The 26,727-nt window shown below is 42.0% G+C and overlaps 2 protein-coding genes across 6 annotated transcripts in view; both read right to left on the bottom strand.

The window, feature by feature from the left end:
- Positions 1 to 22,093, bottom strand: part of rnf19b (ring finger protein 19B) — a 38,389-nt gene extending 16,296 nt beyond the window's left edge. For both annotated transcript variants that reach the window (XM_068006622.1, XM_068006623.1), the window contains exons 1-2: positions 21,860 to 22,093; positions 12,185 to 12,486 (exon numbers count right to left, since the gene is read on the bottom strand). In XM_068006622.1, the coding sequence (XP_067862723.1) occupies positions 12,185 to 12,486; positions 21,860 to 22,093 (536 nt within the window). The remainder of the gene's footprint in view (positions 1 to 12,184; positions 12,487 to 21,859) is intronic.
- Positions 22,094 to 22,284: 191 nt separating this feature from the next.
- Positions 22,285 to 26,727, bottom strand: part of ak2 (adenylate kinase 2) — a 126,835-nt gene continuing 122,392 nt past the window's right edge. For 3 of the 4 annotated variants that reach the window (XM_068006624.1, XM_068006626.1, XM_068006627.1), the window contains one exon: positions 22,285 to 22,393. In XM_068006624.1, coding sequence (XP_067862725.1) covers positions 22,297 to 22,393 — 97 coding nt within the window. In that variant the 3' untranslated portion in view covers positions 22,285 to 22,296. The remainder of the gene's footprint in view (positions 22,394 to 26,727) is intronic. The other variant, XM_068006625.1, reaches the window with a different exon arrangement.

The raw sequence follows: 26,727 nt of genomic DNA, 5'->3' as shown, positions 1-26,727 counted from the left end.
TGTGGATATGAATCCATTCTGTGGTGCAACACAATAGTCCATCAATTGTGTCCTCTTGGACTCAAACCGCACATAATACAGCACCAATTCCCTTAGCAGATTCATTCAACGATCACAAAGCTGCTTGTAGTGAGAAATGGAAAGTTCTCACTTTTCTGATGTAGGAGTGAAGGTGTGTTGCTGGACCAAAGTATAGGGGATCATTATCCTGCATATAACCTGCTGTACATGACTGGGGAGTGGTTGATGCGAGCAATGGATGTATTTATCAGTACCGTCATCCCTCCGTGCCTATCCAGAATGATCAAAAGAGCTTTTTTTTTCTCTGTTCTGCTTTGAATTCTGCTCTGCTCAGCTAGGTGGATGTTTAAGCAGGCTTTTTTTTTCTCTTTTTTTTGTGTTTTAGGCCCTCCTTTTATAAGGGGGGGTTAGGGTGTGTTTTTATGTGCAGCAACTCAATAAAACAAAATAAGTGTCAAATAATAATTTTATTATATCGATCCAGGATGCACTCCAGTCCCTGCGGTGCCCACCGGTCGCGGAAAGCCTCAAGCATACCGGCTGACACCGCGTGCTCCCTCTCCGGGGCCCCCCAGGTGCAGAGAATGCCGCGGAAGAGAGGCAGACAGTCGGAGCGACCGCCCCCACAGGCCGCGTCTAACCTGGACCTGTGGATAGCCACCTTGGACAGGTCCAGGAGCAGACCCACGAGGAAGTCCACCCCACTGCTCGCTCCCCCCTCCCTCACCTGGCGGCCAAAGATCAGGAGCGTGGGACTGAAGTGCAGCCAGAACTTGAGGAGCAGCCCCCTTAAATAGTGGAACAGGGGCTGCAGCCCCCTTAAATAGTGGAACAGGGGCTGCAGCCCCCCACACCATGTGAATAAATGAAACACGGACTCATCCAGGCCACAGAAATTGCAGGCGGCCTGGGAGTCCGTGAAATGGCGTAAACGCCTGTTGGTCGCGACTGCTCCATGCAACACTCTCCACCCCAGATCCCCAATGGTACACAGGAGGATCCCCGAGTAGAGAGCCCTCCACTGGGGACCTCCACCTCCGACAGACGGCAAGATAGTACGCCAGGGCTTGTCCGGGCTAGAGACAAGGGCGAAGAAGTGGCGAGTGTGCAGGAGCAGCCCGTACAGGAAATCCCTCCGCGCAGAGTGTAATGGCACTGTGGGGATTTCTGAGAGACAGCTCAAGCTGCGAGGCACAGCCCCCCCGAGGGAGGTTTCGGGACCTGACGCCGATGAGGAATTCCATCCGAATGGGGGTCAGATCAGACGGGATGGCTCCACATGCTTGAGCCTCCTCCACACATCGAGTGGAGTCAGGGCCGAGTGCCACTTTCAACATCCGGATGGCGGCGGCCGCGTCCCAGACATGGCGCAAGGACATCCGTGCGGTCAGTGTCCCCGGCGCCATCCAGCCCGCCCCTCCGCCATCCAGGACGTCCCTGACTCTGGTTACCTTACCGGCCAGGGCCCTCTCCTCCATCAGCTGCGTGTCGCCGAAGCCAACACCGCAGAGGAACGGATTCCTGAGCAGCGGCTCCTGCAGGACGGCCGCCACCCCCGACGGGGGAGAGCACCGGCAGGAGGCAACCATATTCCAGACCCTGATCAGATCCTGGTAAAAGACAGGCAGCTCCCACAAAGACACGCGGCCGCCTGGCAACGTGATAAACAGGAGCTGTGTGTCGTAGTTCAGGCCATGCAACTGGCGGAAGAAATACGTCGCCAGCACACACCATCTGGAGGATCCTCAACGTACAGGTATCGCTGCAGGGTCCGAAGGTGGAAAGTCGCCACATGGGTGCGGATGCACAACAGCCCCTGACCGCCCTCCCTCAGCGGGAGACTCAGGACCGCAGCAGTGACCCAGTGCATCCTTTCGGCCCAGAAGAATTCGACGAGCTTCTTCTGAATCTTGGCGACAAACTCAGGAGGATGGATCAAAGTGACCAACCGGTACCACGACGTTGTGGCCACCAGCTGGTTTATGACCAGCACTCAACCCCTGTAGGATAATACTCTGAGCAGTCCTGTCCAGCCCCCTAGGCGAGCGGTGACTTTGGCCTCCAGCTCTTGCCAGTTCGCCGGCCAGGCTTCCTCGGCAGGGCTAAGATAGACTCCCAGCTACCAGAGGTGCGTGGTGCTCCAGGCAAAAGGCCATAGCTCCTCCGGCAGGGAGTCCACCCGCCACTGACCCACCAGGAGTCCAGAACATTTATCCCAGTTGATCCTTGCAGAGGACGCGGCAGAGCACACCTTTTGGCACTCGTGCATCCTCCGCAAGTCAACGGGATCCATGCCCACAAGGAGCACATCGTCGGCATAAGCCAAAAGGACGACCTCCACGCCTGGCTCACGCAGAGCCAGTCCTGACAACCTCTTCCGCAAGAGGCGCAGGAGAGGTTCCACGCAGACGGTGTATAATTGGCCGGACATGGGGCATCCCTGACGCACTCCTCTCCTGAAACGAAAGGGTGCCGTCAAGGATCCGTTAACCTTAATCAGACATTCCGCGGCAGCGTACAGAAGTCGGATCCGGGCGACGAAATGCGATCCGAACCCGAAAGCGCGCAGAGTCCCGAATAAGTACTCGTGATCCACCCTGTCGAACGCCTTCTCCTGATCCAGGGAGAGGAAGGCGACCGACAGACCAGCCCTCTGGGAATGGTGGATCAGGTCCCGGACCAGGTGGATGTTATCGTGGATTCTCCGGCCCGGGAGCAGACATCGCCTTGGCGAACACCTTATAATCCGTGCTGAGGAGGGAATCAAACATAGCTATTGCATCCTGATTTTTTTTCAATATGCTGGGAGTTTATTGGACTACAGATCAACAATAAAACAGACAACACTTTATCCTTCATTTTCCCAACCTTACAACGGTAATTCAAAAGTACTTCATTGCCTGCGAAGTGTTTTGTGACATCCTGAGGTCATGAAAGATGCTATATAAATCCAAGTTCTTTCTTTTATTTCTTGTTTACCCATAAATGTTTGTAAGTTTGAAATCAGACCTTAATGGTTATTTATATATTGGGTCAACATGTCTGCACACAAGAAAAAAATCAAACCATCTCAGCAACATCAAAATATTACCAGCTGTCATCTATATAGACGCAAAGAAAACACAAGGTCTTTGGACAAACGAACAGTAAAAAAAGTCCAGTAGTTCATGAGCTAGATACAGAAGATGAAAGCCAATTGCCCCATCTTAGCTCCTCCATCCAGAAAGACTCTGCAGTCTCCCCAATTCATGGAATCCAACTGCTTTATAAATGATTTAAAGGTCTTTGTCTCCACTGTCCTACTCTATCTGAAAGCACACTTCATTTGTTGTTCACTCTGTGTGAAGAGCTTCCTGATGCGAGTGCTGAATTCATCTTTTCCTGATTTAAATCCATGACCCCCATCCCTATGGTCACAGTTTAGTTTGAAGTCATGCTCCAATCTATCTTTCCATACCATTTACTCTCCTGTCTTTTCGAAAGGTAAACTAAATCTTTGACCTTCACCGAGGTGAGGAAAAGTTTAATAGTTCATTCATAAATAAATGCATAAATCCTGCACTTATTTCATTCAGTCCCTTCTATCTGTTATTGCACTTCAAAAAAGTGTTTAGATTCTGGGCCTGGCTTTATGTCTACTGTACTCTGACCACAAAGACATAACCTTAACCAATACAATTTCAGCTGAAATAAAACCAAAGCGTAGATAAAACATTTCAGAATTAAAACTGTATTTAATGTGTGCTCTCAAGTCTTCAATTATCAGTGCACTCCAACTGCAGCATCTCACACCAAATCTGTCCAACCAAAACTAGGGCAGCTGCCCACTGAATAAGGACTACAGGAAACCAAGAATTAATTCCTGTAAATAAAAAAGGTGACTTTAGGTGGGATGTGATCTAGACAGAGATGATTCAGCCGAGGCATCAATACAGTACCTGGAAAATCCGCTTCACCGTAATCAATGTGGTTTTCACATCCATGTGAATCTGCCCTCAGAAAAGGTCAATTCTGACTCATGACTCATTTCAAATGTATTCTGTTTTGATTTTAATACTTGTGTAGAATGTCAAGAAATTAGTACATACCTGTTTTTAGATCTAGCATAATTGTCTGCCAATCCTATAACTAACTCTAACCAAAAAAACTAAATGAAAGATATCTGAAAATAATTTACCAAGTGATACCAGAAAAATGTGACAAGCAGGACTATGTCTTCCTGACATAGTGAGATCATTTTACATTATTTTTAAAGTGTTTACTTTATTTCTACCATCTCAGGATGGTTAAATAATGCAAAATAAATTAATTCAATGTGTTTCATTTTGGAAGGCCAGTAATGTTCGTGCCCTTCGGCCACCAAAGTCAGCAAGTTCTGCCTTGTCTGTCTCACCAAGCATTTCTGAATACTGGAAGATCGCAACAAGCTGATCAGTTACAATGAAATCTGGTACCCCTCAAAACCAGACAAACGCAAGTAGAGTTCAAAACATAACTTCACAGTATCCAAAACTAAATGCTGTTCAGAGTTGATCAACAACCCATGGTGTGGCAAAGCGGTGAAAGGGCCACCGGAGTCTTATCAGGGAGTCTGAATCGACTGTAGCTGTAAGTGTGCAAATAGCCTACGGAATTATCATTCAATACAACCAGCCTGGCATTATCCAAGTTGTCAGAATAAAAATCTGCTGTGGTCTTTTAAAAATGACTTTTTAAAAATATGAAAACTGTGCTCTTCATGTAGCCTTTTTATTGTGAAGTACTGCAGTTTTGAAACTCTTCATAATTCTCATATTAGCATCATTATGGATTCTTTGAAGAATTACTGGCCTCCAAGCCAAAAATTTATGGAAATCATGTCCAGTTAAAGCTTAATTATTCTTTCATCTATTACTGCATTTACACCCATGTGTCTTCATGTTGCAGAAAAAAATGTTTATATGCATCAATTTGTTCAACCTTAAGTCATCTGACAGAGGTGACCTTTCCAAATGTGGATGTCTGGGTTGTTTGTGCCATATCAAAGGATTTGCTGTGCTATAGACAATGATGCAATTCTTTTACTCCACTTCAGCTGCCTAAGTAAAATTGCAATGGAAAACATAGACATGGAGTGTTTATGTGCATCTAAATGCTGTGAAATACATTGGTATGTACTGTGTGTGTAAATGCAGTAATGATCTGCTCATCAATTTTAAGTCAATTTCACAGATCATCCAACCAAAAAAAAACTGTTAGCTTGAAGTCAATTTAGATCTGCCAACAATAACGTTACAATTTCTTTATTATATCCACAGTAGGAACATAGGAATTGCTAGACGAGAAAACACCAAAGTCCATCTAGTTCACCTTCTACCATGTCACATTATGCAACGATAATGGAGTTGCTGACCAATGATAGCCATCAATTCCTACCAATTAGTCTACAACAGACCCAAACATAAGACGAGGAAAACCCCAGTGGTGGAAAGCTTTGAGAACCATAGGTCCAAAGTCACCTGTTCCTCCCAAACATGCTACACTTACCACATCATGTCTCAAATTGCTCACATATTGTATCCCAAAATATTATTTTCTGAAATAAATCTATCTAATTTGCATTTGAATGGATCAATACTAACTGCTTCCACCATCTCTCTAGGGAGCCTATTCCATGGATTGATCACTTGAAATAATGTTTCTGCAAATTAGTTTTGAATTTACCTCCCTTCAAGCGCAGGCCATGTCCTCTGGACAAGGTGAAACAGCTTGTTTACATTATCTAGTCCCTTTAGAATCCTAATAGACTAGGAAACTAATACTTTTTAAAGAAAATTCTTTACATTTCGCTTAAATTTCACTTTATAGGAATATGGGAACAGGAGTAGGCCATTCAGCCCCTCGAGCCTGCTCCACCATTTGATAAGATCATCGCTGATCTGTGATCTAACTCCATATACCTGCCTTTGGCCCATATCCCTTAATACCTTTGGTTGCCAAAAAGTTATCTATCTCAGATTTAAATTTAGCAATTGAGCTGGCATCAATTGCCGTTTGAGGAAGAGAGTTCCAAACTTCTACCACCTTTTGTGTGTAGAAATGTTTTCTAATCTCACTCCTGAAAGGTCTGGCTCTAATTTTTAGACTGTGCCCCCTGCTCCTAGAATCCCCAACCAGCGGAAATAGTTTCTCTCTATCCACCCTATCTGTTCCCCTTAATATCTTATAAACTTCGATCAGATCACCCTTTAACCTTCGAAACTCTAGAGAATACAACCCCAATTTGTGTAATCTCTCCTCGTAACTTAACCCTTGAAGTCCGGGTATCATTCTACTCTGCACTCCCTCCAAGGCCAATATGTCCTTCCGAAGGTGCGGTGCCTAGAACTGCTCACAGTACTCCAGGTGCGGTCTAACCAGGGTTTTGTATAGCTGCAGCATAACTTCTGACCCGTTGTACTCTAGTCCTCTAGATATAAAGGCCAGCATTCTATTAGCCTTATTGATTACTTTCTGCACCTATTCATGACACTTCAATGATCTATGTACCTGAACCCCTAAGTCCCTTTGGACATCCACTGTTTTTAACTTTTTACCATTCAGAAAGTACCCTGTTCTATCCTTTTTTGATCCAAAGTGGATGACCTCACATTTGCCTACACTGAATTCCATTTGCCACAGTTTTGCCCATTCACCTAATCTATCAATATCCCTTTGTAATTTTATATTTTCATCTACACTGTTTACAATGCCACCAATCTTTGTGTCATCGGCAAACTTAGATATGAGACTTTCTGTGCCTTCATCCATGTCGTTAATAAATATTGTGAATAATTGAGGCCCCAAGACAGATCCCTGCGGGACTCCACTAGTCACATCCTGCCAATGTGAGTACCTACCCATTATCCCTATTCTCTGTCGCCTTTCGCTCAGCCAACTTCCGAACCAAGTTCGTACTTTTCCCTCGATTCCATGGGCTACTATCTTAGCTAACAGTCTCTTATGTGGGACTTTATCAAATGCCTTCTGGAAGTCCATATAAATAACATCCATTGACATTCCCCTGTCCACTACTTTAGTCACCTCTTCAAAAAATTCAATCAGGTTTGTCAGGCACGACCTACCTTTCACAAATCCATGCTGGCTCTCTCTGATTAATTGAAAATTCTCAAGGTGTTCAGTCACCCTATCCTTAATTATAGACTCCAGCATTTTGCCCACAACAGATGTTAGGCTAACTGGTCTATAATTCCCTGGTTTCCCTTTCTCTCCTTTCTTAAAACGCAGAGTGACACGTGCAATTTTCCAATCTAGAGGGTCAGTTCCTGAATCTAGAGAACTTTGAAAGGGGAGGTGGGGTGGCTATGTTAATAAAGGAAGGAATCACTGTAATACAGAGAAATGATATTGGGACAAAGGATCAGGATAATGAAACAGTTTGGGTAGAGATAAGGAATAATAAGGGGAAAAAAACACTAGTGGGCGTAGTATATAGGCCTCCTAATTGTTGCAACTCTGCTGGAAGAAGTATGAATCAGGAAATAGTCGGGGCATGTAATAAGGGAACAGCTATAATTATGGGGGATTTTAACTATCATATTAACTGGACAAATCAAATTGGGCAGGGCAGCCTTGAGGAAGAGTTTATTGAGTGTATTAGGGATGGATTTCTTGAGCAGTATGTAACTGATCCTACAAGGGGGCAAGCAACCTTGGACCTGGTCCTGTGTAATGAGCCAGGATTAATTAATAATGTCCTAGTTAAGGATCCCCTTGGAATGAGTGACCATAACATGGTTACATTCCATATCCAACTAGAGGGTGAGGAGGTTGGTTCTCAAATAAGCGTACTGAGCTTGAATAAAAGAGACTATGATGGTATGAGAGCGGAATTGATTAAAGTGGACTGGGAAAATAGATTAAAGGGTAAGACGGTACATGAGCAGTGGTGTTCATTTCAGGAGTTATTTTACAACTTTCAAAAAAATATATTCCACTGAGGAAAAAAGGGTGTAAAAGAAATGACAGCCATCCGTGGCTAAGTAAAGAAATTAAGGATAGTATCCGACTAAAAACAAGGACATACAAGGTAGCCAAACTTAGCGGGAGGATAGAAGATTGGGAAGTCTTCAAAAGACAGCAAAAAGTAACTAAAGGATTGATTAAGAAAGGGAAGATAGATTATGAAAATAAATTAGCAAAAAATATAAAAACAGATAGCAAGAGTTTCTATAGTTATATAAAAAGAAAAAGGGTGGCTAAGGCAAATGTAGGTCCCTTAGAGGATGAGACCGGGAAATTAATGTGGGAAACATGGAGATGGCAAAAATGCTGAACAAATATTTTGTTTCAGTCTTTACGGTAGAGGACACTAAGAATATCCCAACACTGGACAAACAGGGGGCTCTGGGGAGGGGGGGGAGGGGGAGGAGCTAAATACGATTAAAATCACTAAGGAATTGGTACTCAGTAAAATAATGGGACTCAAGGCGGATAAATCCCCTGGACCTGATGGCTTACATCCTCGGGTCTTGAGGGAAGTGGCAGTAGGGATTGTGGATGCTTTGGTAATAATTTTCCAAAATTCTCTGGACTCGGCAAAGGTCCCGGCAGATTGGAAAACTGCTAATGTAACACCCTTATTTAAAAAAGGTAGTAGGCAGAAGGCTGGAAATTATAGACCAGTTAACCTAACATCTGTGGTGGGTAAAATTTTGGAGTCTATTATTAAGGAGACAGTAGCGGAACATTTGGATAAACATAATTTAATAGGACAAAGTCAGCATGGCTTTATGAAGGGGAAGTCATGTCTGACAAATTTGCTTGAGTTCTTTGAGGACAGAACGTTCAGGGTGGATAAAGGGGAACCAGTGGACGTAGTGTATTTAGACTTCCAGAAGACATTCGACAAGGTGCCACATAAAAGATTATTGCTCGAGATAAAGAATCACTGGATTGGGGGTAATATCCTGGCATGGGTGGAGGATTGGTAATCTAACAGGAAGCAGAGAGTTGGGATAAACGTTGGCTTTTATTGCTAGGGGGATAGAATCTAAAAACAGGAAGGTATTGCTGCAGTTATATAAGGTATTGGTGAGACCGCACCTGGAATACTGCATACAGTTTTGGTGTCCATACTTAAAAGACATACTTGCTCTCGAGGCAGTACAAAGAAGGTTCACTCGGCTAATCCCGGGGATGAGGGGGTGGACATATGAGGAGAGGTTGAGTAGATTGGGACTCTACTCACTGGAGTTCAGAAGAATGAGAGGCGATCTTATTGAAACATATTAGATTGTGAAGGGGCTTGATCGGGTGGATGCGGTAATGATGTTCCCAAGGATGGGTGAAACTAGAACTAGGGGGCATAATCTTAGAATAAGGGGCTGCTCTTTGAAAACTGAGATGAGGAGAAACTTCTTCACTCAGAGGGTGGTAGGTCTGTGGAATTTGCTGCCCCAGGAAGCTGTGGAAGCTACATCATTAACTAAATTTAAAACAGAAATAGACAGTTTCCTAGAAGTAAAGGGAATTAGGGGTTACGGGGAGCGGGCAGGAAATTGGACATGAAGCTGAGTTCGGATCGGTCAAGGCCCTGTGGGTGGCGGAGCGGGCCCAGGGGCTGAGTGGCCGGGTCCTGCTCCTACTTCTTGTGTTCTTTAGATTTGAGGTTAGGATCAGATCAGCCATAATCTTATTGAATGGCGAAGCAGGCTCGAGGGGCCGATTGGCCTACTCCTGCTCCTATTTCTTATGTTCTTATTATAGTTAGGGCATCTGCAATGTGCTCAACTACTTCCTTTAAAACCCTGGGATGGAAACCATCTGGTCCTGGGGATTTGTCACGCTTTAGTGCTATTATTTTCTTCATTACTGTTGTTTTACATGTTAATTTTATTGAGTCCCTGTCCCCGATTCAATATTAGTTTTCTTGGGACTTCTGGCATGCTATCCTCTTTTTCTCCTGTAAATACTGACGCAAAGTAATTATTCAAGATGTCTGCCATTTCCCCATTGTCAATGACAATATCCCCACTTTCAGTTTTTAAGGGGCCAACACTGCTCCTGACCACCCTCTTTTTTCTAATATAACTATAAAAGTTCTTCGTGTTGGTTTTGATATCCCTTGCAAGTTTCTTTTCATGCTCTCTTTTTGTAGCTCTTACTATCTGTTTGTGACCCTTTGTATCTTTCCCATTCGCCAGGATCTGTGCCATTTTTTGCCTTTTTGTACGCTCTTTCCTTATGTCTTATACTGTCCCTTACCTCTTTAGTTGTCCATGGCTGGTTTTTTTGGCAAGTAGAGCTCTTGCCCCTCAGGGGTATAAACCGATTCTGTATCATGTTAAATGTTTCTTTAAACATTTCCCACTGATCATCAGTCGTTTTACCCATTAACAGATATGCCCAGTTTACTGTGGACAGTCTCTGTCTCATCCCATTGAAGTTGGCCTTACCCAAGTCTAGAATCTTAGCAGCCAATTCACTTTTTTCCCTTTCAAACACTACATTGAACTCGATCATGTTATGATCGCTATTGGATAGATGTTCACACACAGTTAAGCTGTTAACTAAATCTGGTTCATTACTCACTACTAAATCTAGTATGGCTTGCCCCCTTGTTGCCTCTAGGACATACTGCTGTAGAAAACTATCCTGGTCACACTCAAGAAATTCACTCCCTTTGTCATTATATTTGTTATTAGAATTTTGCTACAGTATCTTAGAAATGGGCACAAATTGAAAGCTTCAGCAAACATTAGTACTCAGACAAGATTTTCAAAACCCAATCAGCCATTGAACTTGTGTCTGTTTACCAACATCAGTAAACAAGTTACTGTAATAACATTTTAATTAACTTTTAAAAAGAAACATTTAATGAATTAATAAAAAACTGGCTGCAATTCACTAAAAGGACAATGTATATATTTTCAACTTTTTTTGATGTTAATTTGAGCAGTGTACTGTAAAATATATAAAGAAAAAAATATATTGTAGCTTTAGGACTTGGAGATCAAAATGCATCTGGCTGTGCAAAATTTAATCCTAGCTGTAAACCTGGCGAATAATTGAAAAATGTATCAACTTGAGGGGACTCAAAGCTGAGAAGCTTACTACACAATCACGACGCTGTGATTGTTGGCTGGATCCAGAGTGCTGCCTCACACTCAAATCTAAAGCAGTATTTGTAAGGTGTTTTGTCAGTGCTTAGCTGGGCCACCAGGTGAGAAGCCTCTTGGCAATGGAACCAGAGGTAGGTGTATAGGCAGAGAGAAGCAAAAGCTGTCTTGGTGCCACTCTATAATCAGTTGCTGTAAAGGCTATTTTTTGAATAAGTTTAACTGATGCATTTGAAAGACTTTGATAAACTATTAAGGTTAAATTTTCCACTATGTGCGGGTATGTACACAAGAGCATCAATAAATTGCCCATACACTTCCGCTATTTTGCTTCTGCTGTGCTTATTGTACTTCGGGCCAATACAAGATAAATTTTAGATAGAAAATATAAAAACACATGGATGTATTCCTTCCCTAAGGGAAATAAGATCATTTATATGAAATTGAAAATCAGATACAAGCACATTATGTGTACAATGTATTTTTCATTACATTGACACTCTGATTAAAAGCAACCTTTTTGTCTGTTATGATTTATTGTAGGGAGGCCACTTGGCTTATAGTCTTTGACCTGGTGCTTCAACTGGAGCTATCTACTCTGCTCCCATTCCCTGTCCTCTCCCCTATCTTTCATGTTCAAATATTTACCAGTTTCCTTTTAAATGACATCACAAACCCAATCTCATTAACCACTTATAGCAAAGCTTTCCATGTTCTAATAACAGACTATGGAGAAAAAACTCTAACTTCCCCCTTCATTTTTCTCATGATAATCCTGAGTTTAAGCTCCTTGTTACTGATTCGCCAACTGGTGGAATCATTCTTTCATTGTATACCCCCTCAAAACCTTTCACAATTTTGGAAATCTCTATTCGATTCTCCCCTTAGCTTTTACGGTTCCAGTGAGAAAAGTCCCAATTTTTCAAAGCCTTCTTCATAACTATAACCGCTCATTTCTGGTATCATTCTGGTGAATCTTCAATGTATCCTTTTCATGGCAATTAGAGCAGTAAGATTTTACTGTAAATGAGATCTAACCAGATTTTTTTAAAAAACACACATACCCACAGTCTGGTGCTGGACACCATCGACAGTCGGGATCAGAAGCCAGGTACCGACGTAACATAAATTCCTCGTATTTCTCCATCAGTGCCTGGTCATTCAGTATTATCCGGATATCATGTGGGTTCAGCCGTTCGGAGCACTCAGGGCAACTGATGTTCACACGACTCTCTGTGATTTCGATGCGCAGGTACTGGCGTAAACAGTCAAGGCAGGAACGGTGGTGGCATGTCATGATTTCAGGGACATTCTCCTGTGGGTGGCGCACCAAACAGAGGGGACATTCCAGAAAACCAGATGGCACCTTGAACAAGAAAACAGGCTATTGGATTAAAAAGTTAAAAATGCTTCCACTACTTATTAACAGTTTTTTTCCATTTGTTACAAATTCATTATAGCTTCTGCGTGCCTGTTTCTCCAATGGCTCAATTGGTGAACAAACAGGCCAGTGTGGAACTGAGCCAGACAGACCAGGAAGGTCGTACATTTTAGGTCAATGTTGAGTTTCAGTCAGAGCAACATGGCTTAGGGAGGGAAAAAATACTAAGACAGGGTTCTTACTCTCGATCAGGTATCAGTGATGCCTGCTGCAAAAGTGGATATCAGATAAAGACAGCACCTGGCTTGGATGTGATTGCCCCTTTCCTCCCACAGCTCAGTAAGCCTGCCAACTGTCACTGACCATGATTATGTATTAAGAATGGCCACTTAAACTAGGTAATAGCGTGTGGTGGGTGCCCAAGGAACAGTACTCCAGCAGGAATAAGCACATTTAGGAGAGGAGAAAACTGGAGGAAAAATTGTGAAATAGCAAATGTACAAAATGTCTTCACATACACAACAAACCTTGTATGTAAGATGTTTTTAGTTCCACCATATTACAATCCTCGACCAGTCTCAGTACACTATAACATGGTTTTCTCATACCTTATGGATGTGCCAACGTGGAGGGAGCCACCAAAATTCGGGATTTTATTTAACAATTATTGGTTATAGAAGGTTACAAATATTAATAAGCTTGGCTCATTTACCAGTGGAGAAACTACTTGCACTGCTTCCAGACATTCGCTGTCAATTTGTGACTTTAATAAGTTCAGGTATCAGTAAGACCAGTGCAGCTCTGACCTCAAATTCACAAACTATTTCCTAACATTGTGACAAAAGATGATGATGGTGGTGGTGGCAACAAACATGCACCAGCATGTACTGAATAAAAGGCATATGAAGGGATGCTTTGACAGAGTTTGATATGATTTAACATTACTTTCCAATATTGTTGTATGCAAATCCTATGTGTAATTCTATGTTTTATGAAAATTATAGTGCTGCACCATTTAGTTTTTGTGTGAGCATGGGTAGATTATTTCTCTGTAATTTTGAACTGCTCTTGTTAGATATCTATGTACTGTTGTGCTGTGTTAGCACACTTCCCTTTTACTCAGAATCGACATCTTCATCCATAACTCACTTGCCCAGATATAATACCAAAAGTTTTTATTAATCCAAGCAAAGAAGAAATTATTTTTATATATTTTACAAAGTAGTGGGTAGTCAGGAGACACATTTGCAGTTCAGATCCATCAAGTCTCACTCATCTAGTTGGCAGGTACCAACTTCATGTGTTTCAATGGTTTTAAAACCTCACTCACTCTCTTTGATCATAATTCACAGTCCTAATATTTCCCTGATGTTGGCAGCTCTGATGAGATCACGCATTGGTATTGGACTGTATGCAATTCAGCAGTGTTACTTCATCATGACTACTTATACTTGTATAGAATCATAGAATGATACAGCATAGAATGAGACCAATCAGCCCATCATGCCTGTGCTGGCTCTTTGAAAGAGTTATCCAATTAATGCCACTCCCCTGCTCTTTCCCCATAGCCCTGCAAATTTTCCCCCTTCAAGTATTTATCCAATTCCCTTTCAAAAGTTATTATTGAATCTACTTCCATCACCCTTTCAGTCAGTGCATTCCGGATCATAACAACTCGTTGTGTAAAAATTTCTTTCCTCATGTTGCCTCTGGTTCTTTTGCCAATTACCTTACATCTGTGTCCTCTAGCTGCCAACCCTTCTGCCACTGGAAAGTTTCTCCTTATTTATTCTATCAAAACCCTTCATGATTTTGACACCTCTATCAAATGTTCCTTTAACCATCTCTGCTCAAAAGAGAACAACCCCAGTTTCTCTAGTCTCTCCACGTAACTGAAGCCTTTCATTCCTGGTACCACTCCAGTAAATCTCCTCTGCACCCTCTCTAAGGCACTGACATCCTTCCTGAAGTGTGGTGTCCAGAATTGGACAATACTCTCGCTGGGGCCTTACCAGTTTTAAAAAGGTTTAGCATAACTTCCTTGCTTTTGTACTCTATGCCTATGTTTATAAAGCTCAGGATCCTGTATGCCTTTTTAACAGCCTTCTCAACTTGTCCTGCCACCTTCAAAGACTTGTGTTCGTATACCCCAGGTCTCTCTATTCCTGCACCCTTTAAAATTGTACCATTCAGTGTAATTATCGCTATCTTTATTACACTTCTCCTTTCCTGCCCCTCCCCATAATCTGCTCCCTGACTTCTGCCAGTATCATTCCAAAATCAACCATCAGGAGATGCTCAATTTAGCCAAGCTCCCTGTAGTAAGCTTCTGTCCTCCAATTAACACTTCCCCACACTGGCACAGCAGCTTTCTATATGGATGAACATGGGTCTGAACGAGGGTTGCCTTCTCTTGTTGGACGTATTCCAGTTCATTTCATCACATTACTTCCTGCCTTCCACCGCCTCACCCCCACGCTCTGGCCTGATTGGGTAATTAGTTAACCAAAGTCAGCATTACCTGTTTGCACGCACCTATTGTCATTCAAATTGAGGTCACGGCTGATTGATAACTTCATTGTCGAACAAAATAAGGGCATAGCCTGATTCGAGTCCTACTGTACTGAAGTCTTACTGTAAGGCAACACTTTTTGAAATAACAATTTTTTATAAACTCAAAGCAGCTGGTGGCACAGGTGGCAGCTTAACTCCTGGCAATATCTGGGAATATAGGTCCTGTCGTGGGACCATTTTTAATGGATTTTGATTCCACTTTTGAAAACTAAGTGCAAGAGCTTTCTTTTTCTTCAGCTGAACATCTGGAAGCCTGCACTATCGTCTTCACCCCTGCCACAAACTCTGCTCCTTTGTCAATGACTCCACTCCCCTGCCAGTCACTGTCTCAGGCTGAACCAGACTGATTGCAACCTTGGTGCTCTGTTCAACTCCGAGCTGAGCTTTAAACCCTACAGGCTACCCATCATCAAGAATGCTGACTTTCAGCTCGGCAATACTGGCTGTCTCCTCCTTTACCTCAGCCCCTCTGCTGTTGAAAACCAAATACATGTCTTTGTCACCTCCACACTCAACTACTCATTAGAACAGAGGTGATTAGGGGTTGATATGTTAGAGGTGTTTAAAATTACGAAGGGATGGGACAATATGGAGGATAGAAATAGATTGTTTCCAATGGCTGAGGGGTCTAGAATCAGGGGACATAGATATAAGATTAAATGTAAAAGATTTTGGACGGAGAACAGGAGAAAACTTTTTTTACACTGCAAGTCGTATGGCCATAGAATGTACTACTGAAGTTAATGACTGAAAGACAGTGTCAACTTTTGAGACTGGATTAGGTAGGTGGTTAAAGGAAAGGGGGATATGGGAATTGAGCAGGCACATGGGATCAGCACTACTGTTCGTATGGACAATACACATCAACACATGCTGGTTTGGCTGAACGGCCTGTTTCCATGTTGTAATTTCCATGTCATTCACATAATACTCAGCCCTCATACTTAACTCTCCAACAGCTTCAACTTATCCAAAACTCTGTCACTCATATCTTGCCTCGCACTAAGTTTTGTTTGCCTATCACCCCTAATTCTCATTACCTACATTGGCTCCCCGTCTTCCACGCATTAGATTTAAAATCTTCATCTCGTTTATAAATCTCTTCATGGTCTCACTCTATCCTATATCCCTCCTGACCATTCCAATCCTGTGACTCTGGCCTCAAGAACTCAAACTCACTGAAATAAATTTCTTTTCAGAAGTACTCTCTGGCTCGTCATTTTGAGTTTACTTTTTGGGAAAATGGTGTTGGTGGATGGTTGAGCAAAGTCTAAATTTCTGATTGGTTGGCCAGTAATTATATATATTAAAAAATAAATTTTAAAAGTCCTGCATCTAATCCTGGTTCACCATGTTTCACACATCATACTTCAAAGTGTTAAAAGTATTTTAAAAAGATAAAGAAAGCTGCTAAGATGGAGGTGTGTTTAACTTGGCCTCTGCTCCCTTTGGGGAAGTGGTTTAAATAGACATTTACTGAGGTCAGTTAGAGGCTAATTGTTTAAATTTATTTTACTTTTGAATTTGATCATTTTAAGTTTTGTTTTGAAGGCATGAGCTTTTTTCTTAGGTTGATGTTTGAGCTGTGAAAGCTGTACTTTATTGTCCTATTGAAAACAATGAGAATGTGCAAATGTCATCTTGCCCTCTTGTATTTCATGTGAACTGAGATCCACTGCCCACCGGTTCCGTTGCATTTGATTGAATATTGTTTTCTTTTTGATCTTAGATAAAATATTGAGTTGAATACTGGAAAAACAGTGTAATTAGAAGAAAAAGAGTTACTTTTAAAAAAAAGTTCCAGTGTATCAGAAAGACTTCTCTCTTTTTTAAAACAAAAGAGGGAGGGGCTCACTAATATTCCAGGGCATGACTAGTCCTGTTCATTGACACACTGTTTCGACTATATAGTCCTCCACCTAGTTGCCCAGCTGGCAACAGCAAAACATTTTTGTTGAGGACAGCCAAAGCTTGGCTTTGAACTCTGCTGCTGATTGGGAACTCAGCCAATGCTCTATAAGCTGGCTACCACACCCATCCCAAGTTCAACTCAAAAGCATTGTGTTCACCAATATTGTACACTGAATGACTTTGCAAAAGCTTAACTTGCATTTGTAGCCCACACTCCCACTTGTTATTTCATAGCAAATGTTTCATTAGATCAGTCCTCCAAAATAATTATTCAGACAGGTTATCAAACTTCATTTGGCTACTAATTTAATAACCTTTAAAAAAAAAAGAAATCAGACTTCTAAAATTGTTCCTAATACCCCAGGTTGGGCCAACTGTAGAAAATATCTGGATAATTAATGCTGCCCAGTTGGCTATCCTGAATCAGAGAGGGGCCACTTCTGTTTTGGCTAGGTGCAACAGGTTAAACATAACTCAGAATGGGAAGATTCTACCTGACCAACCTCCTTGACTTCTTTGAGGAAGTAACAACCCACGTGGACTGTGGAAAATCTTAACTGATCGGACAGTTGTTCATTTGATTGTGCTGTCTCAGGGTGAGCTGATGTTCAAAAACAAGGTACTAATTGCTGCCAGCTTGTTCTTGCCTGGCACGGTGCTGCAATGACTTACCTATGAGTTTTAAGCCAATTTCATTCATTTAACTTTTAACACCAGTGATCTTTGGATAATTGGGAAAAAGCCTGAAAGATCAGGAAATATATATTTTTTTAAAACAGGTGGCAATAGTGTTAAGACATGCCGGAGACCTTTAAAAGAGGATTCAGTAATGTCACACTCCCCTCGCTGAGCAATTCAATCTTCTTGTACTTTACAAAATCTGCCTGGTTTTTCATTCCTAGAATTCGAGAAATGAATTCCAAAACTGGATATCTTGCTGCTCTTCTACTGATTTTTATTTTCACTAAGAAATGTTACTAAATTTCTCAAAATGTTAAACCCTGCATAATCATCTCTTATCACTGCAACCAGGCAACAAAATATGTGCCATTTTCCTATAAACCACTGCATGCTAAGTTATCTGGGATATGCACTCTTACTGACTGTCTGATGAGCGCTTTGCATTGCACTTCCTTCTCATAAATTATTGATAACTCATCTTGTTTCCTTTGTCTGGTTGACTTGGCATTTTGCCTCCATGAGGTGCTGCAACTGATGACCTGTCCCAGTTCTCCAACTCACAGGAGAGGGTGGGAAGAGTCTAAATGTAAATTATCAAATGAAACTGCAATTCACATGTAGGTAGGTCATCAATCATTAGCCTACATCACTAGCTACCGAATGATTTTTCATTAGAAATAAACGTAACAGTGCAACAGTGTGGAGAATTTTTAGTCTTAGCCAACCCATCAGGCAAGGAAGGAAATTTAAAGAAGAAATCAGTCAGGATGTTCTCATGCAGCACTTAGGGGCCAGTTAAATAATGGCACAGGTAGAGGCCTGTGACCAAATCATTTATTAGTTCTTCTGCTGAAAAAACATGGAGAGACTTAAAGAGGGGAATGGAAGAAAACAGAGTATTAGTTTTCAAAAACCTGTGTCAGAAATAGGAGACATTTTCTAAAGTTTCACCATGTGGATTTTTTTTGATGGTCAGAGCATTTTGCACATGGTTAATATCTGTGGAATAATTCTCAGCTAGAGCTATTTCTTAGATGGATCTCCCATTGATGAAGACCTCTGCCAACCAACAAAAGTTCCATGTAACATGCAAGGATGGGAGATTCTTAAAAAGGCTGGGGATGGAAATAGCAATGGTTGGCGGTGTTAAGAGGGCTGAGAGTACAGCAGAGAGGACGTAGCAGAAGAATGTTAACTATCATACAGGAAAGGATACAGGGTAAGAATGACTGTTCAGAAACTTGTAGGAATGACTGTTGACACCCCCTCCAGCTGTCCATAAAGTTGAACAGTAGTGTTATGGGGTCAAAATCACCAATGATGTCTGGCAACACTAATGGTTGGTTAGCAGCAGTTTTTACTGTTTGTGTAACATAAACCCCAGTCATAGAACTTATTACACTTGTAATCTTGACTATCTAACTTACTGGTGACTTTTTTTTACATTGAAATCAAGTTATATGTAAAATACATTCCACATTTCAAAGGTACTGTTTTAGCTTGTGGTTCCCAAAAGTGCCACCTCAACTATACTACGTGTCAGATTCTGTTGTTTTTATTATTTTTGACAATTAGCTTTTCTCACTATTCCTTCTGCTCCACTATGCCCCCTGCCTTCTGGCAATCCTCAGCAGGGCCAAGGCACTGGTTGTCTTATCTCTATGGGTAAAATTATTGTCTGTGTTCTAAAACCTGGGCCAAAAAAGGAACAAGCAGGCAATGCACCAGCTTCATTAAACTAGAACAGCATGACTGAATTTAAGATTGGGGAGTTAAAACAGTTCAGAATACTGCCTCTGGGTTCAGTGGCTAAAAGTGTCTGTAGCTAAGTGGACAGATCTCATCTTGCTCTCCTTTCTCCCCATTGTCCCTAAACCTTGCTTCTTGCTCTGCGCTGCACCTGGTAACCCAGCAGAGATCAGCAAATCATTGTTCAGGTAATCCCAGGTGCACGTACAAATGGAATTGTAGCCTGGTTCTGCTGTCTATAGTCTAATGAGCACATTGAAGCTAACTCACTGGGGCCCTAGCCCATTTCAACATGGATTCAGTTACGTCATCTAACTAAAAACCTTACAATATCAGCCTTAGTAGGGCTGGATAAATTGGTCATTTATATATTTCATGAGACAAATTTCATGTCACAATCCCCCTGGTGTTTGCTACAACAGCTTTGAATTTGTTCTTCACATTATGAGCAGAATACTGCAGGGTTAATGCACTTTTCCCATGGCTGGAACAATACATTTGTTATTTTTGGACATGTAGATCATTTAATTTGATCGGTTTAGTTTGATCCCCATGCATTGTATACGGCAGGGTCTGGTCCCATATGCAGTATTAGTCATCTAATCATAGGAAGTATATCGCTGGCCTGGAGAGGGAGGTGAGCAGCAAAGATGAATCCAGGTATCAAGAACCTGTTTGAAAGTTAGAATAAAAATCCACTGATTTTTGTCTTTCCATGGAAAAATGGATGGAATCACAGATTATAATCTCTTTTAAAAACTGGTAAAACATTCTGGAAAATCCCAATATCCCTCATCATAAACTGAATACATTAATTGGTTTAATTATAAATGGACAGAACCCTAGAATGCGATCCATAAAGCACTAGTAAAATACTTGAAGTCCCAAGTGGTAAAAACAGAATTTAGCTTATTCAATTACTGAAAATCAGTGGTCCAGGTTATGAAGGAAGGTTAACAAAGTTGAAAATTGTCGACTTTGAAATCATCTAAATTAAGTTTTCAGGATTGTAAAAGGAATTGACAAAATTGATCCAAATTTGAAGGGTTCAAATACCAGGGGATAGAAATTAAAACGATAGAAGTAAAAAAAATAAAGGAAATCAGGAAGAACGTGAATATTACCAGATTGGCCTTTGAAGCAGACAGTACAAATGGTCTCGTGAAAATCTGATATATTTCTGGAAACAGAAGGGATTGAGGGATATGGTGAGAAGGCAGATAGATGGGATTGATTTCTGAAAAGGGGTCCTAATGTTTTTTTCGCTTGTCCCTAAAAATGTTAATATAAAATAATCACAAAGGGTACAAACGTGGAGAGGATTTTGTGCCACCAGTGAAATTATGGATGTCTTGTGTAATTACAGTGTATTTGGAGGAACAAGAACTACCTCAAAGCATTGTTGGTCTTCATTTTTTTCAAAATTATTTAACCAGGCACTATCCTGACAAAGTGTGTGTGAACAAATTTGGAAAAGGTTTGCCAAACACGCAACTGAATTAACATAAATCTTATTGAAATGCATAGCTGGATCATTAACGTGTAGGGTCATCATGACAAAAACTCATCTGACTTTTCTGAGGCACCAGAAGAAAGGTTTGCTAAACACTTTTTCACAAAGACAACACTCCTTTGAAAAACCACCTGTTGAATGACATGCTGTTTAAATAGTAAGTCCGGGTTGCTCAAGCTCGAATGATTCCTTAGTTTACAGGAGAGTCACGATGACCTGCTGCCAGGCCTCCACAACAGAGCTCTGCAACTGCCAACACATTGGTACGCAGAGGTACAGATTGAAAGTCAGACCTATATCTTTCTGGCTCTGCAATTTCAATATATTGAAGTTATCTATTAAAGGCGGCAAAAATGTATATTTTTTGACAATACAAGTTAACGTGTAGTTAAGTGTGGTATGGAAATCCAGGCTGAAAGGTCACCAGTAGACTACCCAACTACTCGAAGTAATATTTTAGCTATCATTTATTCTGGAAATGCAACCCTCTTTGACAGAAACATATTATAGTTTTAACCTTTTCTGTTGTTCTTTTGTCGTCATCATTTTACTATGGTCATTGGGAAGGGGGGGGAGGGGCAACATTTACCTTAATTTTTATATTGTGCAATGCATCAGTGCTTCAGCAAAACAAAACACACAAAAATAAGAATCCTGTCAGTACTTATGATTACTGTGTAAGAGAAATTTTTATCTGTATATTAAAAAAATCTCAGTGATAGTCATAGACTGACCCTGTCTGCGAGATATGACAACACTCCAGGGGGTCAGACTATTGCAACCCTGATTTAAAGTTTCTAATTCCCACATTAAATTCTGGTCTTATCAAAGATTTAAATAGTGAATCTGCACTGAATAAAAAGGTGCTGTATGAGGCCAATTAATACTATTCGCTCGCCTCATTACATTTAACTGTAATTAGATTCCAACCTTCCTTGCTGAATCTGAAGATGCCAGCGTTGTCCGGCTGTCGGATGCGTGCAGTTTTTTTTCAGTCTCGACCACTTCTGTATGGATGCTCTCGATGCTGGCAACAGATACTTGCTGTTTCTGCTTTGATTTGGATTTGCCATTAAATATGTTCTGGAAAGAAATCCTTCTCTTTGCTGGACATTTGGGATTTGGAGTTGCATTAACTGAGGAATGGGGGGAATCAGAACGCATTTTGTCTTTTTCTTCTGTTTGGTGTCCGAGGTATAGTCAAAATAATCTCCTTTCAGTTCCCTTTCTAACGTAGCTTAAATCAACACAGATAATAGCAGTGGATATTTGAACAGTCTCAGCCAGCTACTCAGACAACACAGCTGAATACAAAGGTTGCCTCCAGAAAGCTCCCCTCAGTCCATCGTACGCAGTGGCTTCAAAAGTCAACAGCTGTGTAAGCCCTCGAATTCTGCTTGAAGCCGTCTCATCTTCTCTCCCTTTTCTCTCGCCTCCAGACGAGATACCTCTGCCTGGTCGAAGCTGCAACATAAAACAAGAGGAAACGACTCAGTTTTTAACTCAGGCTTGTGAGTTGTGTCATCATAAGGCTTGACAGAGCATGCTCAGGAAAAGTGCCTCACCTACTGCTCTTAAACGGAGTTAACTGAAAATTACAGTGTGTGGGTTGGAAACTGCGTCATGGTCAATAATTCGTTCATTTCAGACTCTCTTTTGCACTCACTTGCTGACAGATAACACCACAGCCAGCCACCAGTCTCACTTTGATGCAATGATATTTAACCCCCAATCAGCCCACTGTGTTTGGGAAAAAACTCTCATTACAGCTTCAAGAGCTCGACGTTGCACAGATGTGTTTTGAATTTCACTTTGGCTTGTTTGTCGATGAATCATTTTAACCCTCTAACAACCAACATTATTTGCAAATGGGGAGAGCAAGGCTTAACCATTTGAATCCGGTGGCAAGATCTTTGAAACAATATCAAGGTTCAGTTTTTAAAGCTTATTTAAATAATACAGTATTAGTTATGAGGATATATTCATTTTTATTGTTTTATCTTAGAAAAATTACAATATTTTCTTCACTCTTCCAGACTCCTCCAGTATACACATTTCCTCACTGACAGAGGCTGTCTAATCCATCAAGCCAAGACAAGCCAAACTTCCCCAAGGTTCCCTCCTGCCCCAGCCCTCAACTCACATCTTTCTCTAGTTTCTTTCCTATCTCCCCCATGCCCCCTCCAAGCTCAACTTGCATGAGACCCACCTCCTGCTCCCTCTGCCCTATTCCCACCAAACTGCCGACCACCCAACTTCCCTTCCTGGCCTCCATGTTAGCTGATGTTGTTAATGGTTCCCTCTCCTCAAGTACTGTCCCCCTCCCCTTTAAATCTGTCATCATTAACCCCTCCTCAAAAAAAGACCCTTGACCCCACTGTCCTTGCAAACTTCCACCCCATCTCCAGCCTCCCTTTCTTCTCCAAAGTCCTTGAACGTGTCGTCGCCTCCCAAATCCATGCCCATCTTTCCCACAACTCCATGTTTGAATCCCTCCAATCAGGTTTCCGCCCCTGCCACAGTACTGAAACGGCCCTTATCAAAGTCACAAATGACATCCTATGTGACTGTGACTATGGTAAACTATCCCTCCTCATCCTTCTCGACCTGTCTGTAGCCTTTGACATGATTGCCCACACCATCCTCCCCCAACGCCTCTCTATCGTCCAGCTGGGTGGGATTGCGCTCACCTGGTTCCATTCTTATCTATCTAGTTGTAGCCAGAGAATCACCTGTAATGGCTTCTCTTCCCGCTCCCGCACTGTTACCTCTGGAGTCCCCCAAGGATCTATCCTTGGCCCCCTCCTATTTTTTCATCTACATGCTGCCCAACGGTGACATCATCCCAAAACACGTCAGATTCCACATGTATGCTGACGATACCTAGCTCTACCTCACCACCACCTCTCTCGACCCCTCCACTGTCTCTCATTTGTCACACTGCTGGTCCGATGGGCAAAAAATTCCTCCAACTAAATATTGGGAAGACTGAAGCCATTGACTTTGGTACCCGCCACAAACTCCATTCTCTAGCCACCAACTCCATCCCTCTCCCTGACCACTGCCTGAGGCTGAACCAGACCGTTCGCAACCTTGACGTCCTATTTCACCCTGAGATGAGCTACCGACCACATATCTGCTCCATCACCAAGACCACCTACTTCCACATCCGTAACATCGCCTGTCTCTGCCCCCGCCTCAGCTCATTTGCTGCTGAAACCCTCATCTGTGCCTTTGCTACCTCTAGACTTGACTATTCCAATGCTCCCCTGGCTGGCCTCCCATCTTGCATCCTCTATAAACTTGAGCTCATCCAAAACTGTGCTCCTGTATCTTAACTCACACCAAGTCCTGTTCTCCCATCACCCCTGTGCTCGTTAACCTACATTGGCTCCCGGTCTGGGAAAGTCTTCATTTTAAAATTCTCATCCTTGTTTTCAATTCCCCCCATGACTTCGCCCCTCCCTATCTCTGTAACCTCCTCCAGCTCTACAATCCTCCAAGATCTCTGCGCTCCTCCAATTCTTGCCTCTTGCGCATCCCCAATTTTAATCGCTCCACCATTGGCGGCTGTGCCTTCAGCTGCCCAGGCCCTAAGCTCTGGAATTCCCTCCCTAAACCTCTCCTCCTCTCTACCTCTCTCTCCTCCTTTAAGACATTCCTTAAAACCTACCTCTTTGACCAAGCTGTTGGTCACCTGTCCTGATACCTCCTCATGTGGTTCGGTGTCAAATTTTGTTTGATAACGCGCCTTGGGACGTTTTACTACATTAAAGGCGCTATATAAATGCAAGTTGTTGCTGTTGTTGCAGGCAATCTCACCCTGCTCTTTACTAACTTGGCCTGAGTCCGTTGCTGCGATTTTCTCACCTCCTTGGTCTAGCAACGATTAGCAACAGTCCACACCGGGAATTCCAATAAATTACACTAGAACCTTACAGATCATCATTCTTGTAAAAACTGTACTGTAAAGGCCATAAAAAATAAAAGTGCTCAAAGGTTTAACATTCAGTTTTCACATTTTATTTAAGCGAACATCCTCAAAGTACAGATTACACAAAGATAACAGTGCGAACCAGTAGAGAGTACGGGGTAGAAGTTCCGCTTTTGGCGCAATTGGGAAATTGCGTCTAAAATGGGCTTGAATTGTGCTGGTTAGGTTACAGTTCAAGTTTCCGATATAAATCACTTACATTATCACAAACATAAAATCTTCAATGAACCAGCGCAATTGGGCAGCGTATTAGAATGTAATCGGTTTTGTTTCTTTACATTCCTTTATGTATTTAACAGTGGTAACTTGGTCGAGTTTTATTAATACAGCTGAAAATGAGTTTATCACAAAAATTAAGCATTTTTAATAAGTGTCCAGTCCTCCACCTGCGAGTAACCTGATTTAAAATCACTGAAAATGACTAAAAAAAATATACCGAACCATTTACTACTTTAATTGGTGTACGCTAGTCACTACATTAAATATTTTTTGACATAAAAAAGCTTGGAAAATGTGCCTACTCGTGCCTGTGCGCCTAAGAAAATGAGCACAATTTGAAGAGTCTTCCCGAACCAGCGCAATTGGCGGAATCTTGCAATGTCGACCTGGGGGTGTGGCCAGTTTTGTGGGCGGAGCCTGATCCGGCGATCTGAATCTTAAACCAGCGTAAAAGATCGCGGAAAACACAAATGTAAGTTGTTTTGTGTTTAACGCACTTATGTTTAAAATTCCCCGATCTTTTGCGCTGGTTTGGCCGATTCCACGTGGATTGTGTTGATATGAATGGCATAAACGAGTGGAAACTCTAACCCTATATTTTCCCTTTCTCACACCCCCATCCCCCAAAGTTTCACCTTTAAGTGACTTCTTATAACTGGTTTAACCAATTGCCTGAGTGTATGTGCTAGCTGCAGCACATATTAACAGGACGTGGGTTCTACCTGCAACCTGCCACAAAGTGGTGCGGCCATTTAGGGGAGATGCTGTGCAGAAACAAGGAGGGAAAATCAGAGTGAGAGTACTGCGTATGTCAAGATCACAACACAACTGTGCCCAAGGAGCAAATCATCTCCCTGCTCTCCTTGTAGGGAATGGGCAGGACTGTCCAAGCTGTTCATATTCGTAGGCTGCCCATTAATTGGCATTTAACTGAAGCTGCGGACGCTAACAGATCGAGGTGTTTTTATTTCAGATTTGAGTCGACAATGCCCTTTTCAAATTTCCAGGCCAAAGAAATTCAAACAGGACAAACCAGCAAGTGACAAGGATAAGCACAGAGTGGAGTTGCTTCAGCTTTTTGGGCTAGACTCAAAGGGCTGATGGGCAAATTTAATCAACTTTGGACACCCCTGGTGTAAGTGGACTTCAAGAATGGACATATCAATGTACAAAATAAATGGAAGAGATGGCATTGGCTGGAGTAAGGAAGTGACATAGACGAGTGTGGACCAAATCTTCATCGGAGATGTGTTACCTCCTTAAAATACACTATTATTTAATAAAACATGCACAGGTGAAATCTGCAGGCTATTCCACTGTGGAGTACATCACAGACATGTATACTGTACAATATTATAGTGATTATGATATTGGACTAGCAACCCAGAGGTTGAAAGTTCAAATCCTACCATGATTAATTGTGAAATTGAAGTCAATAAATCTGCTAATTTGTGGCATGAAAGTTGCCAGATTGTTGTAAAAACCCATCTGGTTCTCTCATGTCTTTCTGGGAAGGAAACCAGACACCTCTGCCCTACTACATTTGGCTCCAATCAACTATGTGGTTAGCTCTTAATGTCCTTTG

The sequence above is a fragment of the Heptranchias perlo genome, chromosome 26 (genome assembly GCF_035084215.1).
Source record: "Heptranchias perlo isolate sHepPer1 chromosome 26, sHepPer1.hap1, whole genome shotgun sequence".
Taxonomy (NCBI): domain Eukaryota; kingdom Metazoa; phylum Chordata; class Chondrichthyes; order Hexanchiformes; family Hexanchidae; genus Heptranchias; species Heptranchias perlo.
This window is presented reverse-complemented; position numbering and strand designations above follow the sequence as displayed.